The sequence below is a fragment of the Pholis gunnellus genome (genome assembly GCF_910591455.1).
Source record: "Pholis gunnellus genome assembly, chromosome: 7".
Lineage (NCBI taxonomy): Eukaryota > Metazoa > Chordata > Actinopteri > Perciformes > Pholidae > Pholis > Pholis gunnellus.
This window is the reverse complement of record NC_136533.1, coordinates 153,400-180,000: the sequence shown is the minus strand read 5'-3', so window position 1 is coordinate 180,000 and position 26,601 is coordinate 153,400. Positions and strand designations below refer to the sequence as shown.

The 26,601-nt window shown below is 43.1% G+C and overlaps 2 protein-coding genes across 2 annotated transcripts in view; one reads left to right on the top strand and one right to left on the bottom strand.

Moving 5' to 3' along the window:
- Nucleotides 1-22,853, top strand: part of lamb1a (laminin, beta 1a) — a 39,226-nt gene extending 16,373 nt beyond the window's left edge. The window contains exons 14-33 of the mRNA XM_079162237.1: nucleotides 2,031-2,189; nucleotides 4,633-4,760; nucleotides 4,989-5,109; nucleotides 5,600-5,801; nucleotides 7,878-8,021; nucleotides 8,232-8,463; nucleotides 9,311-9,474; nucleotides 12,162-12,386; nucleotides 12,495-12,712; nucleotides 12,788-12,884; nucleotides 16,231-16,600; nucleotides 17,949-18,133; nucleotides 18,365-18,606; nucleotides 19,068-19,277; nucleotides 19,465-19,609; nucleotides 19,697-19,904; nucleotides 20,036-20,177; nucleotides 20,771-20,947; nucleotides 21,183-21,342; nucleotides 21,759-22,853. Of these exons, the coding sequence (XP_079018363.1) occupies nucleotides 2,031-2,189; nucleotides 4,633-4,760; nucleotides 4,989-5,109; nucleotides 5,600-5,801; nucleotides 7,878-8,021; nucleotides 8,232-8,463; nucleotides 9,311-9,474; nucleotides 12,162-12,386; nucleotides 12,495-12,712; nucleotides 12,788-12,884; nucleotides 16,231-16,600; nucleotides 17,949-18,133; nucleotides 18,365-18,606; nucleotides 19,068-19,277; nucleotides 19,465-19,609; nucleotides 19,697-19,904; nucleotides 20,036-20,177; nucleotides 20,771-20,947; nucleotides 21,183-21,342; nucleotides 21,759-21,898 (3,669 nt within the window). The 3' untranslated portion in view covers nucleotides 21,899-22,853. The remainder of the gene's footprint in view (nucleotides 1-2,030; nucleotides 2,190-4,632; nucleotides 4,761-4,988; nucleotides 5,110-5,599; nucleotides 5,802-7,877; nucleotides 8,022-8,231; nucleotides 8,464-9,310; nucleotides 9,475-12,161; nucleotides 12,387-12,494; nucleotides 12,713-12,787; nucleotides 12,885-16,230; nucleotides 16,601-17,948; nucleotides 18,134-18,364; nucleotides 18,607-19,067; nucleotides 19,278-19,464; nucleotides 19,610-19,696; nucleotides 19,905-20,035; nucleotides 20,178-20,770; nucleotides 20,948-21,182; nucleotides 21,343-21,758) is intronic.
- A 2,284-nt stretch (nucleotides 22,854-25,137) lies between these two features.
- LOC306698530 (gamma-crystallin M2-like) lies at nucleotides 25,138-26,160 on the bottom strand (the record flags this gene model as incomplete). The annotated part of the gene is made up of 3 exons (XM_079162856.1): nucleotides 25,138-25,416; nucleotides 25,552-25,794; nucleotides 26,131-26,160. 3 exons carry the CDS (start codon nucleotides 26,158-26,160, stop codon nucleotides 25,138-25,140), a joined length of 552 nt encoding a protein of 183 aa, XP_079018982.1.
- Between the last annotated feature and the right edge of the window lie 441 nt (nucleotides 26,161-26,601).

Sequence of the window (26,601 nt, the reverse complement as noted above, 5' to 3'; positions counted from 1 at the left end):
TAACCTAAACCTTCTCTAAGCCTAACCTAAACCTTCTCTAAGCCTAACCTAAACCTTCTCTAACCCTAACCTAAACCTTCTCTAACCCTAACCTAAACCTTCTCAAAGCTTAACCTAAACCTTCTCGAAGGTAAGGCAAGTTTATTTGTATTTGCACATTTCAACAACAAGGCGATTCAACTTGCTTCACATAAAACCATTAAAACCATTAAAACATGAGGCAAAAGGAAATGTAATAATAATTAAAGCTGCGAGCAGCGTTGATCGGGCCCTCGCAACTTCCCTTACGTGGAGTGCACTGCAGGACTCTGGGTGACCGTCACACACTGCGTGCACGAGTTAGATGATATTTCCTGCGTCGACCAGCAGCGTAACAAGATCGTGTTGCCAGATCTGAAGCCTCAAATGTGTTGAGTGAACCTCCGATACAATCATAAATGCCTGTTAAGATCATAAAGAAAGTGAATGTGTGTGAATGCGCTTCAGTGTTTGTAACATAACAGAATGTCAGTTTATGGGATGGGGTTAAACTCCCTGCTGTGTCCTGATTGTATTTGGACTTACATGAAAGTTAAGAAAACAGTAGAATCATTTGCTTTTACTTGAAGACTTTAATTTAACACTGTTTTCATTTGAAGCTCTTCTGTAACGTTAGATCGTCGTGTGAAGCGTTCACTGTAACATTGAACCTGATTCTCATGTAGAAGCTCTGGACAGATCATGTATACTAATGTCCGCTGACATGTTTGAGAACCTTTGTGATCTAACTTTAGTTCTCCAACCATCTTAGTTTGATCATATTTAGATCAGAGAAGTCTTCTTCTCATGTGAGCCCACAAACCCTTTTAATGAGTTCAGTGTTTGGGCCGCTGGAATTACGTCCGTGCTTATCAGTAGGTGGCGCTATGACTATGAGTTAATATTGCAGAAGTCTTAAAGTCATGACAGTCAACAAACATGTCAAGTTTGGGACAGTTTTGACGAGTTACACCAGCTTGATGGATGATGGTGAACCATGTAAAATGGCCGCCACACCAAGTCAACGTTGTTCAATAAAACCTAAAGCTTTTAGTAACTTTTAATCACTAAGGTCTTTAGATTGTTCTGACCAAATTCTAAGCTGATCTGATTCATTTCCTCGGAGGAGTTCGTTAAAGTACAGCACCTGGAAATTACAAAAAAACACTTGAAATTCATACAAAATTCAAAATGGCCGACCTCCGGTTGGGTTTAGAGCGCGGATCCAAGAGACTTTTTTTAAGTCCAAATGTGATTTATGAGCCCACCAGATGTTCTACATTCATGTGAAACGTACTGCGAGGGCTGCGTCGTTGACATTTTGTAGCTGCGCAATTGAGCCGATTTGCCGCTCTGAACGAATAAAATCATATTAAATAACAACATTTTGGGCTTGTAATCCGTGTGCCAAGTTTGGTTATGTTTCCAGCATTTTTAGCCTCTCAATGACCTTTTATTACGGCGAAGACTTCGTCGCCACAGCAACGAATCAAATCTGTCCCAAACTTGCCATACTGGATTACAGTCATGGCCTGAGGATGTCTACAAGCCAATTTTCACTCAGTCATAGCGCCACCTACTGGCAACAGGAAGACAGCGTTATGTGACAAACGGCATCCGATTGACATGATGTTTACATGATGTTTACATGATGTTTACATGATGTTTACATGATGTTAACATGATGTTAACATCATGTTAACATGATGTTTACATGATGTGGCACGTTTGCACATGTTCTCTAGCACCACATAGTGGATACAGGAACTGGTGGAATATTTGCACTACATCATTTACAGCGTGTGTGTGTGTGTGTGTGTGTGTGTGTGTGTGTGTGTGTGTGTGTGTGTGTGTGTGTGTGTGTGTGTGTGCGTCACAGCTACAGGCTGAGGAAACACACGCAGGACACAATGCATTGTGAGGAGGAAGAAACAGGTTTAGACAAAGACTTATTAAAGACCGATTATTTAAACAACTCACAGAACTGTGACGCGCGTGTGTTATCTCTGTAGGGGGTCATGGTGGTCCCAAGACCCCACCCTCTGGATCGCAGTCCCACCTGGACCGGTGTCGGCCTCGTCAATGTCCCAGAGGGGGCCTTCCTGGAGTTCTCTGTGGACAACATCCCCCACTCCATGGAGTACGACATCCTGATCCGCTACGAGCCTCAGGTAGGAGACCGTCAGTGAGGTGGAGCCCCGCCCACCAGCAGAACCTAAGCGTGCTGACATCACGCTCAGATAGAGAGACACACATTCAATATTAAATGGACTGTACTTCTATCTCTTTTAAAGTCTTCTGATTCAAAGCGCTTTAACGCTACATGTCATCATTCACCCATTCATACACTAATGGGAGGAGCCACCATGCAAGGATGCAATAGATTGTCCTGTGGACTAGAACCTGGATCAATCCCCTCAGATCAAGACACACAGAAAACACTTTATCATTTATATTGTGTATTTGCAATAAAGCAAAGCACACCGGACAGAAAAAATAAGGTCATAATAGTCCCAATTATAGTGATAATAAACTGTCATAATAGTCCCAATTATAGTGATAATAAACTGTCATAATAGTCCCAATTATAGTGATAATAAACTGTCATAATAGTCCTAATTATAGTGATAATAAACTGTCATAATAGTCCTAATTATAGTGATAATAAACTGTCATAATAGTCCCAATTATAGTGATAATAAACTGTCATAATAGTCCCAATTATAGTGATAATAAACTGTCATAATAGTCCTAATTATAGTGATAATAAACTGTCATAATAGTCCCAATTATAGTGATAATAAACTGTCATAATAGTCCTAATTATAGTGATAATAAACTGTCATAATAGTCCTAATTATAGTGATAATAAACTGTCATAATAGTCCTAATTATAGTGATAATAAACTGTCATAATAGTCCTAATTATAGTGATAATAAACTGTCATAATAGTCCTAATTATAGTGATAATAAACTGTCATAATAGTCCCAATTATAGTGATAATAAACTGTCATAATAGTCCCAATTATAGTGATAATAAACTGTCATAATAGTCCCAATTATAGTGATAATAAACTGTCATAATAGTCCCAATTATAGTGATAATAAACTGTCATAATAGTCCTAATTATAGTGATAATAAACTGTCATAATAGTCCTAATTATAGTGATAATAAACTGTCATAATAGTCCCAATTATAGTGATAATAAACTGTCATAATAGTCCTAATTATAGTGATAATAAACTGTCATAATAGTCCCAATTATAGTGATAATAAACTGTCATAATAGTCCTAATTATAGTGATAATAAACTGTCATAATAGTCCTAATTATAGTGATAATAAACTGTCATAATAGTCCTAATTATAGTGATAATAAACTGTCATAATTGTCCTAATTATAGTGATAATAAACTGTCATAATAGTCCCAATTATAGTGATAATAAACTGTCATAATAGTCCTAATTATAGTGATAATAAACTGTCATAATAGTCCCAATTATAGTGATAATAAACTGTCATAATAGTCCCAATTATAGTGATAATAAACTGTCATAATAGTCCTAATTATAGTGATAATAAACTGTCATAATAGTCCCAATTATAGTGATAATAAACTGTCATAATAGTCCTAATTATAGTGATAATAAACTGTCATAATAGTCCCAATTATAGTGATAATAAACTGTCATAATAGTCCTAATTATAGTGATAATAAACTGTCATAATAGTCCCAATTATAGTGATAATAAACTGTCATAATAGTCCTAATTATAGTGATAATAAACTGTCATAATAGTCCTAATTATAGTGATAATAAACTGTCATAATAGTCCTAATTATAGTGATAATAAACTGTCATAATAGTCCTAATTATAGTGATAATAAACTGTCATAATAGTCCCAATTATAGTGATAATAAACTGTCATAATAGTCCTAATTATAGTGATAATAAACTGTCATAATAGTCCCAATTATAGTGATAATAAACTGTCATAATAGTCCCAATTATAGTGATAATAAACTGTCATAATAGTCCTAATTATAGTGATAATAAACTGTCATAATAGTCCCAATTATAGTGATAATAAACTGTCATAATAGTCCCAATTATAGTGATAATAAACTGTCATAATAGTCCTAATTATAGTGATAATAAACTGTCATAATAGTCCCAATTATAGTGATAATAAACTGTCATAATAGTCCTAATTATAGTGATAATAAACTGTCATAATAGTCCTAATTATAGTGATAATAAACTGTCATAATAGTCCTAATTATAGTGATAATAAACTGTCATAATAGTCCTAATTATAGTGATAATAAACTGTCATAATAGTCCCAATTATAGTGATAATAAACTGTCATAATAGTCCTAATTATAGTGATAATAAACTGTCATAATAGTCCCAATTATAGTGATAATAAACTGTCATAATAGTCCCAATTATAGTGATAATAAACTGTCATAATAGTCCTAATTATAGTGATAATAATAATGACAAGAAAGAGAAGAAAATGAATAGAAAGAAACAAAATACGAAGTTGAAGAAGCAATGAAAAGAAGAGGAAGTTGAAACTTTGGATGTGTTTGTTGGCCCTGAAGCTGCCTGACCAATGGGAGGAGGTTCTGATGACGGTGATGAGACCTGGACCAATCACAGCAGACAGTCGCTGTGTCAACACGGTGCCAGATGACGACCACCAGATGATCTCACTCCATCCCGGCTCACGGTAACATTTTTAATAACTGTATCGTAGTCAGAACTTCTAAAGAACAAACCAGGAGGAACTACACACAGATCCAACTTCTCCTGGAGAGGAGACCACGAAGAACATGTTGAAATGAACTTCTTCTTCTTCTTCTTCTTCTTCTTCTTCTTCTTCTTCTTCTTCTTCTTCTTCTTCTTCTTCTTCTTCTTCTGTCATGAATTGATGGTTGTACTGTTTCCTGTCCCTCAGCTATGTGGCTCTTCCCAGACCGGTTTGTTTGGAGTCTGGTCTGAACTACACCGTCCGCCTCAGTCTGCCTCTGTACTCGGCCCTCAGTGACGTCCAGTCTCCGTATACGCTCATCGACTCGGTGAGGAAACTTCAAAGTGACCTTCAAACACTGATGATGCATTTATGTTATTAACAATGTTAGCAATGATGCTTTTAAAAGATGATCAACCAGACAATGATTCCATTTCAAACAATTCATTAAAACAAATTAAATGAGTTTTCTTCCATCAGAATCAGCTTTAGTGTGTGTGTGTGTGTGTGTGTGTGTGTGTGTGTGTGTGTGTGTGTGTGTGTGTGTGTGTGTGTGTGTGTGTGTGTGTGTGTGTGTGTGTGTGTGTGTGTGTGTGTGTGTGTGTGTGTGTGTGTGTGTGTGTGTGTGTGATTCACAGTATCTTCTGTTTAACACTCTTTCTGAATATTTATCTGATGACGTTCAGAAGTTCTTCAGTCTGGTGGATGAATATGTAAATGTGCTCTGACTATGAAGCACCGAGCTGAGACCGGGGATCAAACGTGGACATGAAGAAACCTGAGCTTTCAGTCAGTCTAATGGCTTTCTTCCTCCTCAGATCGTGTTGATGCCTCACTGTAAGAACCTGGAGATCTTCTCGGCCTCAGAAGGAGGAGACTCCAGTGGGAGCGGCGGTTGGGAAACCTTTCAGCGTTACCGTTGTCTGGAGAACAGCCAGAGCGTGATCAAGTCTCAGATGACCGACATCTGCAGGAACTTCATCTTCAGCATCTCCGCCATGCTGCACCAGGGAGCCAAAGGTACGAGTCCACCTCCAGAGTTCATTGAGGACGTTACACTCACGAGGAAGTCGTAACAGTAAAACACAGTATGACTTAAATCAAATATAATGCAAATAGAAAACGTGAAAATGTACAATAACATATGGTGACAAACAAATAAGAGAATTTAAAAGCCAGTTTATGATTAAAGTGTGTGTGTGTGTGTGAGACAGTGAGAACGTGTCCTGATCTTTATTGATGAACTTAAATCTGATGACTCCTGAATAATCTCACTCTGATCACAACATTAATAAACATTATGGATGCATTATCATTATTATAGAGCAGCATGGTTGATCCAGAGTCTTAGTGTTGGTGTCACCTGATGAATGGAAGTCTCTCTGTGTTCTCTGCTCACTACCTGTAGTACCGAGCAGGTGGTGAGCAGAGCGCCTGAGGGTTATTAATGTTAATGAAGATGAAGCGTACTGCAGCCCAATGCTTACAAACAAACAGGAAATAGGACCTTCCTGTCGGAGGTTACTATCCGTACGTTGACTTAATGTGAGCAGATGTTTTCTTGTGTGAACTGCGATCGTGGCGGCTTGATGTACGAGTGTTGACTCGGTACACGGACTGAATCCTTTAGTGCAGGGGTGGCCAACCCGCGGCTCTTTGCCCGGTTTCATGCGGCTCTTACGTTCATATCGAAGTTTGTATTTGTGTTTTTTTAATGTGCGTGTTCGCTTCGCTTGAGTTAAATACGGTATTTTCGTCAAACGCGCATGTGCGGCCACAGATTACGTTCCTCGTCGACCCATTTAACGCCGAGACGGACTGTTTGAAAGCCCCGCTAGTCACAGATGAGGCTGCGGCTGAGTTAGAGATGATCGATCTTTGTGAGGAGGACCAACTCAAACCTGCTTTAAGGGACCATTGAGTTCTGGAAAAGTGTGCCAATGAAAAAATACCCCAATGTCAAACGGGCTGCGTTAAGATGCTGTCAATGTTTGGGTCAACATACGTCTGCGAGTCTGTGTTTTCTACCATGAAACACGTGAAATCAAAGCATCGATCTGTTCTGACTGACACCCATGGGAAAGAATTGCTTCGAGTGGCAACAACGGAATACAAGCCAGATTTGAAGAGGATTGTTCAAGGCAAGAAATGCCAGAAGTCCCACTAAGTAACATGCATAGTAAAAGAAAAACACTATTGTAAATTATTATATTTTTGTTTGTGGACTTGGTTGAACTGAGAGTTTGTCTGTGTGAGACAGTGCACACAATGTTCATTGTTGAAAATGACTGGCCTGTGGTCTTAGGAGTCAAATTCTGTCATTATCATGTTGGTGTGTGACATTTACAATAAATCTGGCTGAGCAAAGGTGTGTGTGTGTGTGAGGAAGGGATAGAGTGATGTTCATGTGTATGATGTGGCTCTTTGCAGTAACACAGTAAAGAATGTGGCTCTTGGTCTCTGACTGGTTGGTCACCCCTGCTTTAGTGCTACTGAGTGCCGGACCGTTCTGGCCTAAATGAACCTCTGGAAAAGAATTTAACTAAAATAAGCTAACGCACTAAACTCAAATCTAAATGTTGATCTATTCTAATGACCTGGCTGCTGACAGACGGCGCTCTGAGACTTAGTCACTCCAGATTCTACAGTTAGAAATCTCTTGTAGCACACATGACTCGAGCAGCTCTCTTCTCCAGAGTTCTCCCATTTCAAACAGTCAGATGTAGAAATTCTCATCCATGCATTCATCTGATCTGGACTAGTCCTCTTCTAAGGTCTTCTGCTCTGCAGCTTAACTAGTCCAACATGTAGCCACTAGAGTTCTCTGTGAATTTACACTCCAGCTTAATGACTTATTCTTTCTTTCCTGTTGTCGCTGTTGATCTCTAATGTTTCCGTCGTGTTAATCTACGACTTCCTGAACAAGACTAGACTCGTTTCTTCTTCACGTTCTTCACATTTCTTCAGACCTTCTGGTTCATAACTCTGTCATCATCACTCTCTAAGACAGGATCTGTAGAGTCTGCATTGTTTTCTTGTATTGTTGAAGCTTGTCGGTTGTCTAACATGTCTCTCGTGTTGGACTCCATTTCCCAGAATGCCATTGTGATCCTCAGGGCTCCCTCAGCACCGTGTGTGATCCCAGCGGGGGTCAGTGTCGGTGTCGCCCCAACGTGGTCGGCAGGAACTGTGACCGATGTGCTCCGAGTACGTTCCAGTTCGGACCCAACGGCTGCAGAGGTCAGAGTTCACATGACTTCTAATCCAAACATTCTGATTATCATCAACATAGACTTGTTTATGACTTGTCAATATATACTGTAATGTGCTTTTAGTGACTTTCAGAGACATGGGGGTAAAAGAAGATACTCCAGATTGTCATTATGTGACTGTAGATCCAGATGTTTCAGCAAAGCTTTAAATAATAGTGACTGTTTTTGTTTTTTGCAGCATGTGCCTGTGACCCTCAGGGTTCACAGAGTTCCTTCTGCAATCAGCTGACCGGTCAGTGTGTGTGTGTTCTGGGAGCGTACGGTCGGCAGTGTGATCGCTGTCTGCCGGGTCACTGGGGCTTCCCCACCTGCCGACGGTGCTCCTGCAACGGACACACCGACGACTGCGACCCCGACACCGGACGCTGCACCAACTGCCGGGACCACAGCACCGGACACACCTGTGACAGGTGAGTTACACCTGTGATGTCACTTGGCTGACGCTTTTGTCCAAAGATGATTGCTTTCAAATTCAAAAGGTACAAAAGTTAAACATTATCAACAATTAGAAGTGCAACTTTACCAACATTAGCCACTCAGATTCCACTCTGGGACCAGAACAGAGATTAGTTTATGAGTCGAGCACCTCGGTGTGAGGACAGGAAGTCCTCCAAAGAGGACCATAGGTTTTCACCTGGCATGAAGCTAGGAGGGAATGGTTCCTTTTGTTGTCCTGTAGACCAGCACCAATGTTTTAAGCTGGGTTTGAGGTCCAGCAGAGACCCAATTTAGTGAACACTGAGGGGGAGTGTTGGATAACCTGGAGGTTGACCATCAAGTGGCCAGTGAAATTCTGGACTTGTCTGGGACTAGCTGCAGAGGTCTGGGACTAGCTGTCTGGGACTAGCTGCAGAGGTCTGGGACTAGCTGTCTGGGACTAGCTGTCTATGACTAGCTGCAGAGGTCTGGGACTAGCTGTCTGGGACTAGCTGTCTGGGACTAGCTGCAGAGGTCTGGGACTAGCTGTCTGGGACTAGCTGTCTGGGACTAGCTGTCTATGACTAGCTGCAGAGGTCTGGGACTAGCTGTCTGGGACTAGCTGTCTGGGACTAGCTGTCTATGACTAGCTGCAGAGGTCTGGGACTAGCTGTCTGGGACTAGCTGTCTGGGACTAGCTGTCTGGGACTAGCTGCAGAGGCCTGAGTATAAGTTGAAGAGGTCTGGGGCCTAGTAGCAGAGGTCTTAGTACTGGTCTAGTAATGAGGTCTGATGATGAATCAGTAACTTTCCTTCATCACTTACTCTCTTTTACTTCAGGTGTCTGGATGGTTACTATGGGGACCCGGTGTTGGGGTCAGGTGACCACTGTCGTGCCTGCATGTGTCCCGATGGACCCGGCAGCCTGCGGCAGTTCGCAGGAAGTTGTTACCGTGGTGACGACTCCCAGCAGGCCTTCTGCGTCTGCGACGCCGGATACAGAGGTACAAAAAAACTTTATTAACACTGAGTTCTACACAGAGGTACAAAAAAACTTTATTAACACTGAGTTCTATACAGAGGTACAAAAAACTTTATTAACACTGAGTTCTACACAGAGGTACAAAAAAACTTTATTAACACTGAGTTCTACACAGAGGTACAAAAAAACTTTATTAACACTGAGTTCTACACAGAGATACAAAAAACTTTATTAACACTGAGTTCTACACAGAGGTACAAAAAAACTTTATTAACACTGAGTTCTACACAGAGGTACAAAAAAACTTTATTAACACTGAGTTCTACACAGAGATACAAAAAACTTTATTAACACTGAGTTCTACACAGAGATACAAAAAACTTTATTAACACTGAGTTCTACACAGAGATACAAAAAACTTTATTAACACTGAGTTCTACACAGAGATACAAAAAACTTTATTAACACTGAGTTCTACACAGAGATACAAAAAACTTTATTAACACTGAGTTCTACACAGAGGTACAAAAAAACTTTATTAACACTGAGTTCTACACAGAGGTACAAAAAACTTTATTAACACTGAGTTCTACACAGAGGTACAAAAAACTTTATTAACACTGAGTTCTACACAGAGGTACAAAAAAACTTTATTAACACTGAGTTTAGACTTTTATTAACGGGGTGAAACCTGTACAGCTGGTCACAGTGGTAACACTTTATTAACTCTATGGTAACACTTCATTAACTCTATGGTAACACTTTATTAACTCTATGGTAACACTTTATTAACTCTATGGTAACACTTTATTTACTCTATGGTAACACTTTATTAACTCTATGGTAACACTTTATTAACTCTATGGTAACACTTTATTTACTCTATGGTAACACTTTATTAACTCTATGGTAACACTTTATTAACTCTATGGTAACACTTTAACTCTATGGTAACACTTTATTAACTCTATGGTAACACTTTATTAACTCTATGGTAACACTTTATTAACTCTATGGTAACACTTTATTAACTCTATGGTAACACTTTATTAACTCTATGGTAACACTTTATTAACTCTATGGTAACACTTTAACTCTATGGTAACACTTTATTAACTCTATGGTAACACTTTATTTACTCTATGGTAACACTTTATTAACTCTATGGTAACACTTTATTTACTCTATGGTAACACTTTATTAACTCTATGGTAACACTTTATTAACTCTATGGTAACACTTTATTAACTCTATGGTAACACTTTATTAACTTTATGGTAACACTTTATTAACTCTATGGTAACACTTTATTAACTCTATGGTAACACTTTATTAACTCTATGGTAACACTTTATTAACTCTATGGTAACACTTTATTTACTCTATGGTAACACTTTATTAACTCTATGGTAACACTTTATTAACTCTATGGTAACACTTTATTAACTCTATGGTAACACTTTATTTACTCTATGGTAACACTTTATTTACTCTATGGTAACACTTTATTAACTCTATGGTAACACTTTATTAACTCTATGGTAACACTTTATTAACTCTATGGTAACACTTTATTTACTCTATGGTAACACTTTATTAACTCTATGGTAACACTTTATTTACTCTATGGTAACACTTTATTTACTCTATGGTAACACTTTATTTACTCTATGGTAACACTTTATTAACTCTATGGTAACACTTTATTAACTCTATGGTAACACTTTATTAACTCTATGGTAACACTTTATTTACTCTATGGTAACACTTTATTAACTCTATGGTAACACTTTATTTACTCTATGGTAACACTTTATTAACTCTATGGTAACACTTTATTAACTCTATGGTAACACTTTATTAACTCTATGGTAACACTTTATTAACTCTATGGTAACACTTTATTTACTCTATGGTAACACTTTATTAACTCTATGGTAACACTTTATTAACTCTATGGTAACACTTCATTAACTCTGAAGTAAAACTTTATTAACGTAGTAACAACACAGACGTTGATGCATTTAAAATATATCAACGCTTGTTATTCAACCCTTTCATCAGCTTGATGTCCTTATGAAGAAATCTTTTTGTGTTAAAGCAGAAACTGAATAAAGAAACTGCAGATGTGACAATAAATCAGAATAATTTACAGTTTGTTCTGTTTGGTTTTCATGAGTCAAACAGCTGCTTTGTGGAGACAAGAGGAGTGATCCAGTGTGATGTAAACAGGCTGAGAGCAGGAATGTGATGCGACTCTGTAATTACAGCAGGAAATGAGACCGAAGCTTCAATCACAAACGTTTCCACAACAGTCTGGAAACATTTCACTGTTTATTACTATACTTAACGTTATGAAACTGTCAGGGTTCAATGTTTCTAGACGTCACTTCAGATAAAGCTTCAGTGATGAAATGGAATAATATGATATTAGACTGACGCTACGAGCACAGGTTTAAACATTGTTTAACTTTGTGTCTGTGTGTGAGAGCTTTGAGGAACTAAAAGCAGTGAAGAAACGTAATATTTAGTTTCAAACTTCAAATATAATTTGTATATCAAAAGATGAAAGCAGCTGAAATGTAACAGTCGAAGTAATAAAAGTGAAGCGATGGTTCTTCATTGAACATGAAACAATTCACTGTCAGCAGATGGAAATAGAAGTTAAAAGTGAGCGGTGTCTGTGAACCCGCCTCCTTCTCTCTGCAGGTCCTCGCTGTGACGAATGCTCACCTGGTTACCATGGAAACCCTGGGGATGTGGGGGGGCAATGTCAGCCCTGTCAGTGCAACAGCAACATCGACATGTTGGACCCGGAGTCCTGCGACCCACGAACCGGCGAGTGTCTGCGTTGCCTTTACCACAGCGAGGGCAACGCCTGCCAGAGCTGCAAGCACGGCTACTACGGCAACGCCCTGCTGCAGGACTGCAGGAGTGAGTTCACCAGCTTCACTCCTGGAAATGCTCTCCATTGATCCAAATGTGGATCAAGTCTTAATGAAGGCTGGTCCTGAATCCAGATTGAACTCTTCTCGTCTACAGAGTGTGTTTGTAACCAGCTGGGCAGCGACTCCTCCAGCTGTCCGTCACCTGGCGATTGTCACTGCGACCTCGGCAGCGGTCAGTGTCGCTGCCTACCCGACGTCATCGGGCAACATTGTGACCGCTGTGCGCCTGACACCTGGAACATGGCGAGCGGCCGCGGCTGTCAGGCCTGCGCCTGCGACTCCAAACACTCGTACGGGACGTCCTGCAACGAGGTGAGGAGGTTACGATGTGAACATTTAGTCTTAGTTCGTCCAGCAGCTCGTGGTCACACTTTGTTTGGTCCACAGATCAGCGGTCAGTGTTCCTGTCAGCCCGGCTTCGGAGGAGCAACATGCAGCGAGTGTAGAGAGCTGTTCTGGGGAGACCCAGAGGTCCAGTGTCACGGTACGTTCACCACATTCTGTTATCAGTAATAGGTCCAGTGTCACGGTACGTTCACCACATTCTGTTATCAGTAATAGGTCCAGTGTCACGGTACGTTCACCACATTCTGTTATCAGTAATAGGTCCAGTGTCACGGTACGTTCTCCACATTCTGTTATCAGTAATAGGTCCAGTGTCACGGTACGTTCACCACATTCTGTTATCAGTAATAGGTCCAGTGTCACGGTACGTTCACCACATTCTGTTATCAGTAATAGGTCCAGTGTCACGGTACGTTCACCACATTCTGTTATCGGTAATAGGTCCAGTGTCACGGTACGTTCACCACATTCTGTTATCAGTAATAGGTCCAGTGTCACGGTACGTTCACCACATTCTGTTATCAGTAATAGGTCCAGTGTCACGGTACGTTCACCACATTCTGTTATCAGTAATAGGTCCAGTGTCACGGTACGTTCACCACATTCTGTTATCAGTAATAGGTCCAGTGTCACGGTACGTTCACCACATTCTGTTATCAGTAATAGGTCCAGTGTCACGGTACGTTCACCACATTCTGTTATCAGTAATGGGTCCAGTGTCACGGTACGTTCACCACATTCTGTTATCGGTAATAGGTCCAGTGTCACGGTACGTTCACCACATTCTGTTATCGGTAATAGGTCCAGTGTCACGGTACGTTCACCACATTCTGTTATCAGTAATAGGTCCAGTGTCACGGTACGTTCACCACATTCTGTTATCGGTAATAGGTCCAGTGTCACGGTACGTTCTCCACATTCTGTTATCAGTAATAGGTCCAGTGTCACGGTACGTTCACCACATTCTGTTATCAGTAATAGGTCCAGTGTCACGGTACGTTCACCACATTCTGTTATCAGTAATGGGTCCAGTGTCACGGTACGTTCACCACATTCTGTTATCGGTAATAGGTCCAGTGTCACGGTACGTTCACCACATTCTGTTATCGGTAATAGGTCCAGTGTCACGGTACGTTCACCACATTCTGTTATCAGTAATAGGTCCAGTGTCACGGTACGTTCACCACATTCTGTTATCAGTAATAGGTCCAGTGTCACGGTACGTTCACCACATTCTGTTATCGGTAATAGGTCCAGTGTCACGGTACGTTCACCACATTCTGTTATCAGTAATAGGTCCAGTGTCACGGTACGTTCACCACATTCTGTTATCAGTAATAGGTCCAGTGTCACGGTACGTTCACCACATTCTGTTATCGGTAATAGGTCCAGTGTCACGGTACGTTCTCCACATTCTGTTATCAGTAATAGGTCCAGTGTCACGGTACGTTCTCCACATTCTGTTATCGGTAATAGGTCCAGTGTCACGGTACGTTCTCCACATTCTGTTATCAGTAATAGGTCCAGTGTCACGGTACGTTCTCCACATTCTGTTATCGGTAATAGGTCCAGTGTCACGGTACGTTCTCCACATTCTGTTATCAGTAATAGGTCCAGTGTCACGGTACGTTCACCACATTCTGTTATCAGTAATAGGTCCAGTGTCACGGTACGTTCACCACATTCTGTTATCAGTAATAGGTCCAGTGTCACGGTACGTTCACCACATTCTGTTATCAGTAATAGGTCCAGTGTCACGGTACGTTCTCCACATTCTGTTATCAGTAATAGGTCCAGTGTCACGGTACGTTCACCACATTCTGTTATCAGTAATAGGTCCAGTGTCACGGTACGTTCTCCACATTCTGTTATCAGTAATAGGTCCAGTGTCACGGTACGTTCTCCACATTCTGTTATCAGTAATAGGTCCAGTGTCACGGTACGTTCACCACATTCTGTTATCAGTAATAGGTCCAGTGTCACGGTACGTTCACCACATTCTGTTATCGGTAATAGGTCCAGTGTCACGGTACGTTCACCACATTCTGTTATCAGTAATAGGTCCAGTGTCACGGTACGTTCTCCACATTCTGTTATCGGTAATAGGTCCAGTGTCACGGTACGTTCACCACATTCTGTTATCAGTAATAGGTCCAGTGTCACGGTACGTTCTCCACATTCTGTTATCGGTAATAGGTCCAGTGTCACGGTACGTTCACCACATTCTGTTATCAGTAATAGGTCCAGTGTCACGGTACGTTCACCACATTCTGTTATCAGTAATAGGTCCAGTGTCACGGTACGTTCACCACATTCTGTTATCAGTAATAGGTCCAGTGTCACGGTACGTTCACCACATTCTGTTATCGGTAATATTCATTTTATTGTGAATGTGAAGGACAAAAGTTTAAAGTTGATGAACACAGTCGTTCAGCCGCTGCCCCAATGCATCGTGGGAACATTCCTGCCCCGAGCATCCTCTGCTGCGGTCTGCTGTGACTTATATTAAGTCCAGATGTTCCCCGAGGCCCAACGGTCCTGTCGCCATGGAGACGAGACCAGAGATCTGTCTGATCCTCCAAATATTCCTGAAGTCCACAAAGAGGCTTTGTTAGTGTGAAGCAGAGCTGAAGGTCAGAAACTGGACCTGCTGAGAGGGGGGGGGGGGGTCCACGTCTAACACCACAGCCTGTCTCTGTCTGTTTCATGTTCAGAGTTAAATCTCAGTCTGAATCACTTTTGTTGTTTCTGCAGCTTGAAGGAGTTTCAACCGTGTTAAATACAAACCAGATGTTACACACACATACACACACACTCCCACGCACACACACACATACACACACATACACACACACTCCCACGCACACCCTCACAGGAAGTTGGACCGTTTGTGTGTCTGTGTTTAATTAAACCACCATATTTGTGTCTCTTTATGAAACAGACTTCTGAAGACACACTAAACCTTTTTGAACCTGGTTTGAGTCTGACTTTAGACCACCGTCCCTCATTTCCTGTCCTCAGTCTAGTAAACTGTGAACATACCTTCAGTTAAGTGGAGAGCAGGGCCGTCCTTCAATCAGAGGATCCGTGGTTCGATCCCAGACTCCGGCTCTGCTCGTCTCATGTCGATGTGTCCTTGAGCCCCAAACTGCTCCGTAGCTGAGCCCACGGTGGATAGAATCTTTGGATCAAAGCGTCTAAATGACTGTAATGTAATGTTCAGACTCTGTCTCCCTTCAGTCTCAGTTCTCTTTGGTAGTGAGTCTGTATGGAAGTCCTCGTGGTTAGATTTGGTTACCGTTGACGGGTTTGGTTACCTCGTAACTGTCTGACTAGTGACTTCCATTATTATCTGCAAATGTTGTTCACAGCTGGTTACACCATGATAAACTGTGATGTACATGTGTACTCCAGGACTCTGTGACATCACTGGTGGGTGTGGTTTCAGGTGTGAACTTCTAACCCTGAGTGTGTTCCTGTCTCAGCGTGCGACTGTGATCCTCGCGGTGTATCGGAGCAGCAGTGTAACAAAGGCAGCGGTCACTGCGTCTGTGTGGACGGGGTTTCCGGCCCACGCTGCGACGTCTGCAGCCGCGGCTTCTCTGGAACCTTCCCCGGCTGCCACCGCTGCCACCAGTGCTTCGCCGACTGGGACAACGTCATTGGTCAGTTGACCAATCAGACGCACCGCCTCGTCAACAAGGTCAACGCCGTGAAAGCCAGCGGAGTCAGCGGACCGTACAAGAAGTCCATCGACAGCATGGAGAGGAGCGTCGCCGACATCTGGGTCATTCTGAACCAGAATCCAGCCTCTCAACCACTGACCGAGACCCAGGAGCTGCTGCAACAGGCCAGGTGAGATTATATTTAATCTGGAGTTCTATCGTGCTGCAATAGGCCGGGTGTTTTTTTATTAATTAGTTGCTGCCACAATGCCACCGCCGAACCAGCAACGGGGCTGCTGCTGTATTCTGTTAGCCTCCTGAGCGTTAAGGAGAGGAGTGACATGAAACGGAGGTCAGAGGAGAATAGATACAAACACAAAAAGGTAAATTGACATCCAGGGAGCAAGTGGATCTTGTGCTGGACCCAGAGTCCTTTGTGGATTCGGACATGTTCGTGGATCAGTGCTGCTCTGTCTTCGGCATGGTGCAGGACAGTATTGTGACAGGCCGAGGCAGGATCAATTGCAAGCTAATGTTTTTACTCAGGACTTCACAGTGCTCGGACACGTCATACCTGTTCATCACAGGAGCTGGTGTTGTGAAGTCTGTCACCAACGAAGACTCAAGAGGAGCTTGGTGTAGCCAAAACGCCCCCCACTGTGTCTGGAGTGGCTCGCTATGCTTTTGAGGATGATGTTGAGTTCTTGCTTAACATGAGTGAGTTCTTCAACTTCCTGCCGCTGAGGAGTGCCACGACTGCAGCGATCGTCTGGTCCTCATTGGACACGATCGTGCCGCTTGAGACAACTAAAGCCGAAGACATGTTGGACATTGTTCAAGCAATAGTGGATGAGAGCGACTTCTTTGAGATCATGCCCAACTACGCCAGAAACATTGTGGTGGGCTTTGCCCGCATGAACGGATGCACTGTGGGCATTGTGGGTAACCAGCCTAAAGGGACTTCTGGTTGTTTGGACATCAACTCTTCAGTGAAGGAGCTCTGTATGCTTCTGTGATGCTTTCAATAATCCCATCACCACCTTTGTGGATGTGCAGGGCTTCCTGCCTGCTACCTGTACAAAAACATGGATATCTCTGCCTGCTTCACTTTATCAAAGCTAAGTTCTTTTTTAAGGACTGCTGACATGTTGTGCTATGATTTGGGAGAGTTTAGGTTTTCGTCTGCATCATTTCAAATCAATAGCATCAATAAAAGAGCTTTTTTTTTTTCAGGCGAGCTGTGATTTGAGCTGTGTGCTGTATTCATTCAGCATTTACCAGTAACATATACACTGATATGAACGAGTCTCACAAGTGTTATTATTCCATTGAAATGATTCAAATAGACCTTGTGGTTAGAGAGATACGCCCCTTTGAGTTTGTGTATGACATGTTTGAGCAGAGGCCTCAAAATAGGCTGAGAGGTTAAAAGATTAAACGAGCTGCAACAGGACAGGTGGGATTATATATTTCATCTGGAGATTAAAGCAGCTCAGAATAATGCAAACTGTGACCTCTGACCTGTGTGTTTCCCTCAGTGACCTGATGGGGGCCCTGAGCCGGATGTTGAACCACACTGAACAGATCCTGGTCCAGGTGGAGGACGAGGACTCGGCTGCAGAAACTAAACTGGACTCTGTGATGTCGGATGCACAGAAACTGGAGCGAACGGTTCAAGAGCTGTTGGATCAGGTTGAGTTCATCAAGAACTCTGACATCAGAGGTGAGAGGGGTTAAAGGTCAACGGGGGGGAGGATCATGTGAACAACTACTCAAGGGCCACTTACTTACTAATTCTGGAGCTTTCAACCGCATCTTCATCAGCAGCTTCCTGTGTGGGTACAGAATAAATTGTCATCATGTTAATCACCTGTGAGGTCACCTGTGAGGTCACCTGTGAGGTCACCTGTGAGGTCACCAGTTCTCTCATCTGATTTGTACTTCCTGTCACCAGGGGCGACGGACAGCGTCTCTAAATACTTCCAACAGTCTCTGGCGGCTGAAGTTCGAGCGAACACGTCCACCATCGATGCCGGCAGCCTTGTACAAACCTCCAGTGCTCTACGGCAACTCACAGAGGACAAACTGAACCAAACCAGAGAGGAGTTCCTGAGGAGACACACTGAGCATGCTCAGAGAATGGACAACCTGGCAGGAGAGCTGCAGACTCTGGACCTATCAGAGATCAGCCACAAGGTGATCATTTCATCATTTCATTGAATTATTGTTTGTTTTTATTTTCAATCAGGACTTTTGTTTTCAGACTTTCTTTGACCGTTTAATTTAGTGTTTCTTTGTTCTGACCTTCAGTCTTTATTAGAGATGAATCTGCATCTCAATGAATGATTTCCTCTGATTTAGAGAGCTGCTCCTGAAGGCATCACGTCCTCTCTCCTGATTTATTCTTATTTATTTATGACACTTTAAACCTTTTGACTGATTGTAACTGTACAAACATAAAAAACACAAAAGATTTCATTTGTAGCTTGAAAGAGATTAACAAATGTAAACATGCATAACCATGAACACAGATGAGCGCATTATTTAGGATTTATACTCATTCAATATATTCTACTTATATCAGAGGAGTATTAAAGATGTTTATGTTATTATAGTTGGACTGGACTTTATTTTGTGCTCGGTCCTGGTTCTCACAGACATGCGGCAGTCCACCATCAGGTCAGGACTCGTGCGGGTCCTCCCCCTGTGGAGGTCTGGGCTGTGTGGACTCTGAGGGTCGGACCAGGTGTGGAGGTGAAGGATGTGACGGCGTGAAGATGGCGGCCAGAAACATCTGGAAGAAGACCCGAGAATCTGAGCAGGAAATCATCAGCGCCATGGAGGAAGTGGACAGACTCTCCAAGATGGTGAGTCTGACGGGCCCTGGTCTGTGCTGGACCCGACGGGCCCTGGTCTGTGCTGGACCCGACTGGCCCTGGTCTGTGCTGGACCCGACTGACCCTGGTCTGTGCTGGACCCGACGGGCCCTGGTCTGAGCTGGTTCTGACGGGCCCTGGTCTGTACCGGATGTTCTTACCTGTGTTTTGTCTGCAGGTGTCGGAGGCCAAAGTGAGAGCAGACGAGGCGAAGCTGAGCGCTCAGGACGTCCTGATGAAGACCAACAGAACCAAACAGAAAGTCCAGCAGAGCAACGAGGATCTGAGAGTCCTCATCAGACAGATCAGAGACTTCCTCACACGTATGTCGCTCACTTCCTGTTCAGAGTCATGTGACTTTTCATGACGGTTCTGAGTCTGGATCCAACTGGCGGTCTTTGTGGTTTCAGAGGACGCCGCCGACCTGGAGAGCATCGAGCTGGTGGCCGACGAGGTTCTGGCCGTGCAGATGCCGACGACGCCGGCTCAGCTGCAGAATCTGACAGAGGACATCCGGCAGAAGGTGGGAGAGCTGGGACACGTGGAGAGAATCCTGCAGCAGAGCGCCGACGAAATCCACAGAGCAGAGGACCTGCTGGACCAGGCCCGCCTCGCCAGGTGGGTCCTACCGGGTCATCCAGGACCCTTAGACTTTAAAAAAGTCTCATCTCTCCCTGCCTGATGATGATGATGATGGTTGTGATGGTGATGATGGTGGTGATGATGATGTAACTTCCTGTGCTCGTCAGTGAGGAAGCAGCAGATGTGAAGTACTCTGCAGAGAAGGTGCAGCGAGCTCTGGAAGAAGCTCAGAGAGCTCAGACCGCTGCCAGCAATGCGATCCAGCAAACCGCCGCCCACATCCAGACCACCAATCAGCTACTGTCCTCCGTTAGTACTGCCCAACGTTTACTTCACTGACATCCTGTCACAATGTGTACTAGACGTTTACTTCACTGACATCACGTCACAATGTGTACTAGACGTTTACTTCACTGACATCACGTCACAATGTGTACTAGACGTTTACTTCACTGACATCACGTCACAATGTGTACTAGACGTTTACTTCACTGACATCACGTCACAATGTGTACTAGACGTTTACTTCACTGACATCCTGTCACAATGTGCACTAGACGTTTACTTCACTGACATCACGTCACAATGTGTACTAGACGTTTACTTCACTGACATCACGTCACAATGTGTACTAGACGTTTACTTCACTGACATCACGTCACAATGTGTACTAGACGTTTACTTCACTGACATCACGTCACAATGTGTACTAGACGTTTACTTCACTGACATCACGTCACAATGTGTACTAGACGTTTACTTTACTGACATCACGTCACAATGTGTACTAGACGTTTACTTCACTGACATCACGTCACAATGTGTACTAGACGTTTACTTTTGTTTGCTACACTGACGTTAGAAGAAGAAGATAACACGCTGCCTGTCTGTGCTGCGTTCAGGTGGAGTTGGAGACGGCACATGCAGAGTTGAAGCTGACTAACGCCACCCAAAGGCTGCAGAGGCTGGAACAGGAAGTGACGCTGCTGAGAGACAAAGGTCTGAACGTCACTATGAGCACCGAACGCACCAATCAGCATGCAGCGAGCATCAGAAAGGTTGCAGAGGACGTGAAGAAGGTGAGTTCACCTAAAGCAGTGGTCCCCAACCACCGGACCGCTACCGGGCTGCGGACCGGTACCGGCCGTGGGTCATTTGGTACCGGGCCGCACAGAGAGAATAAATATTATAGTATTGCCGTTTTATTGTTGTTGAAAAAAAGCTTCATTTAATATCGTGTGTGTGTGTGTGTGTGTGTGTGTGTGTGTGTGTGTGTGTGTGTGTGTGTGTGTGTGTGTGTGTGTGTGTGTGTAGGACCTGGACTCGGAGCTGAAGGAGAAGTATGCCAAAGTGGAGCAGCTGATTGGTCAGAAGGCCGGGGGCGTCGCTAATGCAAAGAAGAGGGCGGAGTCACTGCAGCAGGAAGCTAAAGAGCTGCTGCTGAAGGCCAGCGACAAACTGCAGCTGCTCAAAGGTGACATCACTCTGACATCACTCTAGCACTAGCGAGCTCTGCAGATGGGCTAACTAGCTAACTAGCCAGCCATCCTCTCGGGATCTCCTGTCGTCTCCTCTCCCATCAAGTAGGCCACCAGTAGGCCACGCGGCCCAGAGTTCTTCAGCAGTTATTAAGAAAAGACAACAACACTTGCTAGCCAGCGTTAACTAATGTGTTCTGATCATTATTCTGCTTTTAGCCAAGTCATGATTCCTAAAGGAAAAGAGGTTTATACAAGCTAGCGCTGTAACTCCGTCCTCACTGGTTGCTGATGTAAAGAGGAACGTGTCATCAATACCATTTCAATATTCAAATCTAACCGGTGTAAACTTGTAGACCCAAAAAGCACCCAACTCCAGTGTTAAAGTTTTAGTTTTCTTTATCTTTTACAGACCTGGAGAAGTCCTACGGAGACAACCAGCAGACTCTGGAGGTGAAGGTGGAGCAGCTGGTGGAGCTGGAGGCGGCTGTGAAGGAGCTGCTTCAGGAGATCAGCCGCAAGGTCACCATCTACTCCACCTGTCTGTTCTAGGTCACCATCTACTCCACCTGTCTGTTCTAGGTCACCATCTACTCCACCTGTCTGTTCTAGGTCACCATCTACTCCACCTGTCTGTTCTAGGTCACCATCTACTCCACCTGTCTGTTCTAGGTCACCATCTACTCCACCTGTCTGTTCTAGGTCACCATCTACTCCACCTGTCTGTTCTAGGTCACCATCTACTCCACCTGTCTGTTCTAGGTCACCATCTACTCCACCTGTCTGTTCTAGGTCACCATCTACTCCACCTGTCTGTTCTAGGTCACCATCTACTCCACCTGTCTGTTCTAGGTCACCATCTACTCCACCTGTCTGTTCTAGGTCACCATCTACTCCACCTGTCTGTTCTAGGTCACCATCTACCCCACCTGTCTGTTCTAGGTCACCATCTACTCCACCTGTCTGTTCTAGGTCACCATCTACTCCACCTGTCTGTTCTAGGTCACCATCTACCCCACCTGTCTGTTCTAGGGTGGGCTTCGCTGTGTTGGATGATGTTAGATGTGTTTCTGCTTGAATTGTTTTCGAGAGCACAAAGTCCTTCGTAGATTTAGATTTTTTTTTTTCTTGACGAGTTGCCGATAGATGATTCGACCTTTGACCTTTACTCCTTTAGACCTCTTTTACCAATCAGAGAAGAGCGAGACCAACAATTAAAAACGTTTATTCCAAAATCTAATGATGGTGTTTGAATGAAAACCAAAGGTATTTTATGGGCTGTTAAAGACGTTAAGTAGCTATAAAATATAAATCTTGATATTTAAACAGAACCTTTCTCAAAGCTTCAGTAAAGTTTTAAAAATTGTATTTTTGAGTTTTGAATGTCTTTGTGAATGTAATAAAATCAAAGTCTAAAGTTATGAAACGGTGAATGTTGAAACCATGTGACTGCAGATGTTTTTACTTTCTCATTTTGTATTTCCTTTTTCTTTTTTTTCTTTTTTACATGGCCAAAATTTTGAACCAAAATCATTTTTAATAAATGCTTCTAGTAAAATCCCAGAGTGCACTGCTCCTTATTAAACACCAGTTAGTACATCTGTTTTATATCATATACCTGAACATGAGCATCACCTCCCGTTACAGGTCATCATGTGACTGTAGTATACATATGCTGTTAGTTCATGATATGAACTGGACTCAGGAGGACGCTGGTTCTCAGGTGCTGACGTCAGCGTGTTCTCTCATTTCTCATTGTCAGCATTTCTGAGTTAGCGTGCGTAGCTACTGTAGCATAACCTATTCGTTTTGTTATATTCTTCATTACAGTGGCTAAATGTCAGTTATACATTTAAACGTACACTAGTCTCTTTGTATGTCACATGTTTTAGCTTTTCCTCTTCAGTGATGATACATGTAAGAAATGTAGTTTATTTGCAGTGTTCTGTGTACTCGTGGTTCCTATAGTCTCAAGATGTAGAACAGGAACCAGAACCTTCAGTTATTAAGCTCCTCTTGTGGAACCAGCTTACAGCTTCAGTCGAGGGGGGCAGAAACACTCACCACATTTAAGAGTAGGGTTAAGACTTAAGTTAGTGCTGGCTCAGGTTTACAGTTAGGGCTGGCTCAGGTTTACAGTTAGGGCTGGCTCAGGTTTATAGTTAGGGCTGGTTCAGGTTTATAGTTAGGGCTGGTTCAGGTTTATAGTTAGGGCTGGCTCAGGTTTATAGTTAGGGCTGGTTCAGGTTTATAGTTAGGGCTGGCTCAGGTTTATAGTTAGGGCTGGTTCAGGTTTATAGTTAGGGCTGGTTCAGGTTTATAGTTAGGGCTGGTTCAGGTTTATAGTTAGGGCTGGTTCAGGTTTATAGTTAGGGCTGGTTCAGGTTTATAGTTAGGGCTGGCTCAGGTTTATAGTTAGGGCTGGTTCAGGTTTATAGTTAGGGCTGGTTCAGGTTTATAGTTAGGGCTGGTTCAGGTTTATAGTTAGGGCTGACTCAGGTTTATAGTTAGGGCTGGTTCAGGTTTATAGTTAGGACTGGCTCAGGTTTATAGTTAGGGCTGGTTCAGGTTTATAGTTAGGACTGGTTCAGGTTTATAGTTAGGACTGGTTCAGGATTATAGTTAGGGCTGGCTCAGGTTTATAGTTAGGGCTGGCTCAGGTTTATAGTTAGGGCTGGCTCAGGTTTATAGTTAGGACCACATGTTGGACTCAGGTAGGACTCAGGTAGGACTTATTTAGGACTCAGGTAGGACTTATGTAGGACTCAGGTAGGACTCAGGTAGGACTTATGTAGAACCCAGGTAAGACTTATGTAGGACTCAAGTAGGACTTATGTAGGACTCAGGTAGGACTCAGGTAGGACTTATTTAGGACTCAGGTAGGACTTATGTAGGACTCAGGTAGGACTCAGGTAGGACTTATTTAGGACTCAGGTAAGACTTATGTAGGACTCAGGTAAGACTTATGTAGGACTCAGGTTAGACTTATGTAGGACTCAGGTAGGACTTATGTAGGACTCAGGTAGGACTCAGGTAAGACTTATGTAGGACTCAGGTAGGACTCAGGTAAGACTTATGTAGAACTTATGTAGGACTCAGGTAAGACTTATGGAGGACTCAGGTAGGACTTATAGAGGACTCAGGTAGGACTCAGGTAGGACTTATTTAGGACTCAGGTAAGACTTATGTAGGACTCAGGTAAGACTTATGTAGGACTCAGGTAAGACTTATGTAGAACTTATGTAGGACTCAGGTAAGACTTATGGAGGACTCAGGTAGGACTTATGGAGGACTCAGGTAAGACTTATGGAGGACTCAGGTAGGACTTATGGAGGACTCAGGTAAGACTTATAGAGGACTCAGGTAGGACTTATGTAGAACTTATGTAGGACTCAGGTAAGACTTATGGAGGACTCAGGTAGGACTTATGGAGGACTCAGGTAAGACTTATAGAGGACTCAGGTAGGACTTATGTAGAACTTATGTAGGACTCAGGTAAGACTTATGGAGGACTCAGGTAGGACTTATGGAGGACTCAGGTAAGACTTATGGAGGACTCAGGTAGGACTTATGGAGGACTCAGGTAGGACTTATGGAGGACTCAGGTAAGACTTATAGAGGACTCAGGTAGGACTTATTTAGGACTCAGGTAAGACTTATGTAGGACTCAGGTAGGACTTATGTAGGACTCAGGTAGAAAATTAAATCAGCCTGAATCCAACAGAAACGACTGTAAACGGTGTTAAGTCAAAGAGAGCTTTATTATGCTGTAATTTGTGTTTCCTTGGTGACTAGTAGTAGGAGTCACTGATGCGCCTCATGCTCATGAACCTCATGCTGCTCATGCCCATGTTCATGAAGTTCCTGTACTCTCCAGGCCTCATGTACATCATCCTGCCTCTGTACTGAGGCTGCTCGTACATCAGCCAGTGTCCGTCCATCACGTGACAGGACATGCAGTTGGACATGCGGTAACGATCCATCACGTTGTTGCAGTCGTCCATCATCTCGTGACTCTGGCCTCCGAAGTTCTCCCTCTCGTAGATCTTCATCCTGTACGAGCCGCGGTGCTGAAACAACGATCAATAATCAGCAGTTATTACAACACCTGCACTGTTCAAATAGTCTGCAGATAATCCATAGAATTGGTCAGTTGTAGTCTGAAATAGATTTCAACTCTGTGCTGTGATTGGTTGTGTGGTTACCATGGGGATCATACGACAGGACCTGATGCAGTCGCTCATTCCCATCATGCTCTGGTAGTCGGAGTACTCGCCCCTCCTCAGGAAGAACTGGTTCCCCATGAAGTTGGTGCGGTCGTAGACCATGAAGCAGCCTCTCTCCACCCTGCAGGACTGACACCTGCTCAGGTAGGACGACATGTCGGCACAGTCGCTGCTGCACTCGTAGGACCGGCCCTGGAAGTTCCTGTCCTCGTAGAAGGCCACCTGACAAGGAGACAGGAGTAAGGAGACGGAAGAAACAAGAAGGAGACAGGAGACATGACTGCTCATCTTTCTATCAGGATGAAAGAACAAATCCTCACAACTGGAGTGTTTATAGGTTTTCTTTTTTTAGAGGATGTGACTTCACTTGATCCTGATGTTCTTACAAGATCTCATGAACATGTTTCTTATTGCTGACGTTCATGTGAACTAAATGAACTAAATAACGTATGATGCATGAATAAAGGCATTAGTTAAAAGCTATAAAGCGTTTAGAAACAGTGACTTATGTTTGTGTTCAGTGTTCCTGTTCCTGTCGTGTTGGTCGCTCGTTCTCACCCTGCTCATGTTCATGCTGCTGGAAGTCATGTTGCCTCTCTGGTTGCTCAGCTGGTTGCTGATGTTGCTGCTGTCTGTGGTGGTTGTATGTTACCTGTGGAGCAGCTGCTGCTCTTTATAGCACCTGAGCAGCAGAAGCCTTTTGTCCAAACAGCCTGAGCCAGCACGGCGTCATAAAAGAGACACTCAGCGTTCGGCGTTTCTCTTAGAAACTACAGACAAAGAGCTACAGACAGCAACTGTGTGTCTCCTTCAGTCCTCTGTTCACCTGATTCACTCTACACACCACTCTGGAAAGTGTTACAATATGACATACATTCATACAGTACATATATACGCATATACAGTGGGGAAAAAAAGTATTTAGTCAGCCACCAATTGTGCAAGTTCTCCCACTTAAAAAGATGAGAGAGGCCTGTAATGTTCATCATAGGTGAACCTCAACTATGAGAGACAAAATGAGAAAAAAAA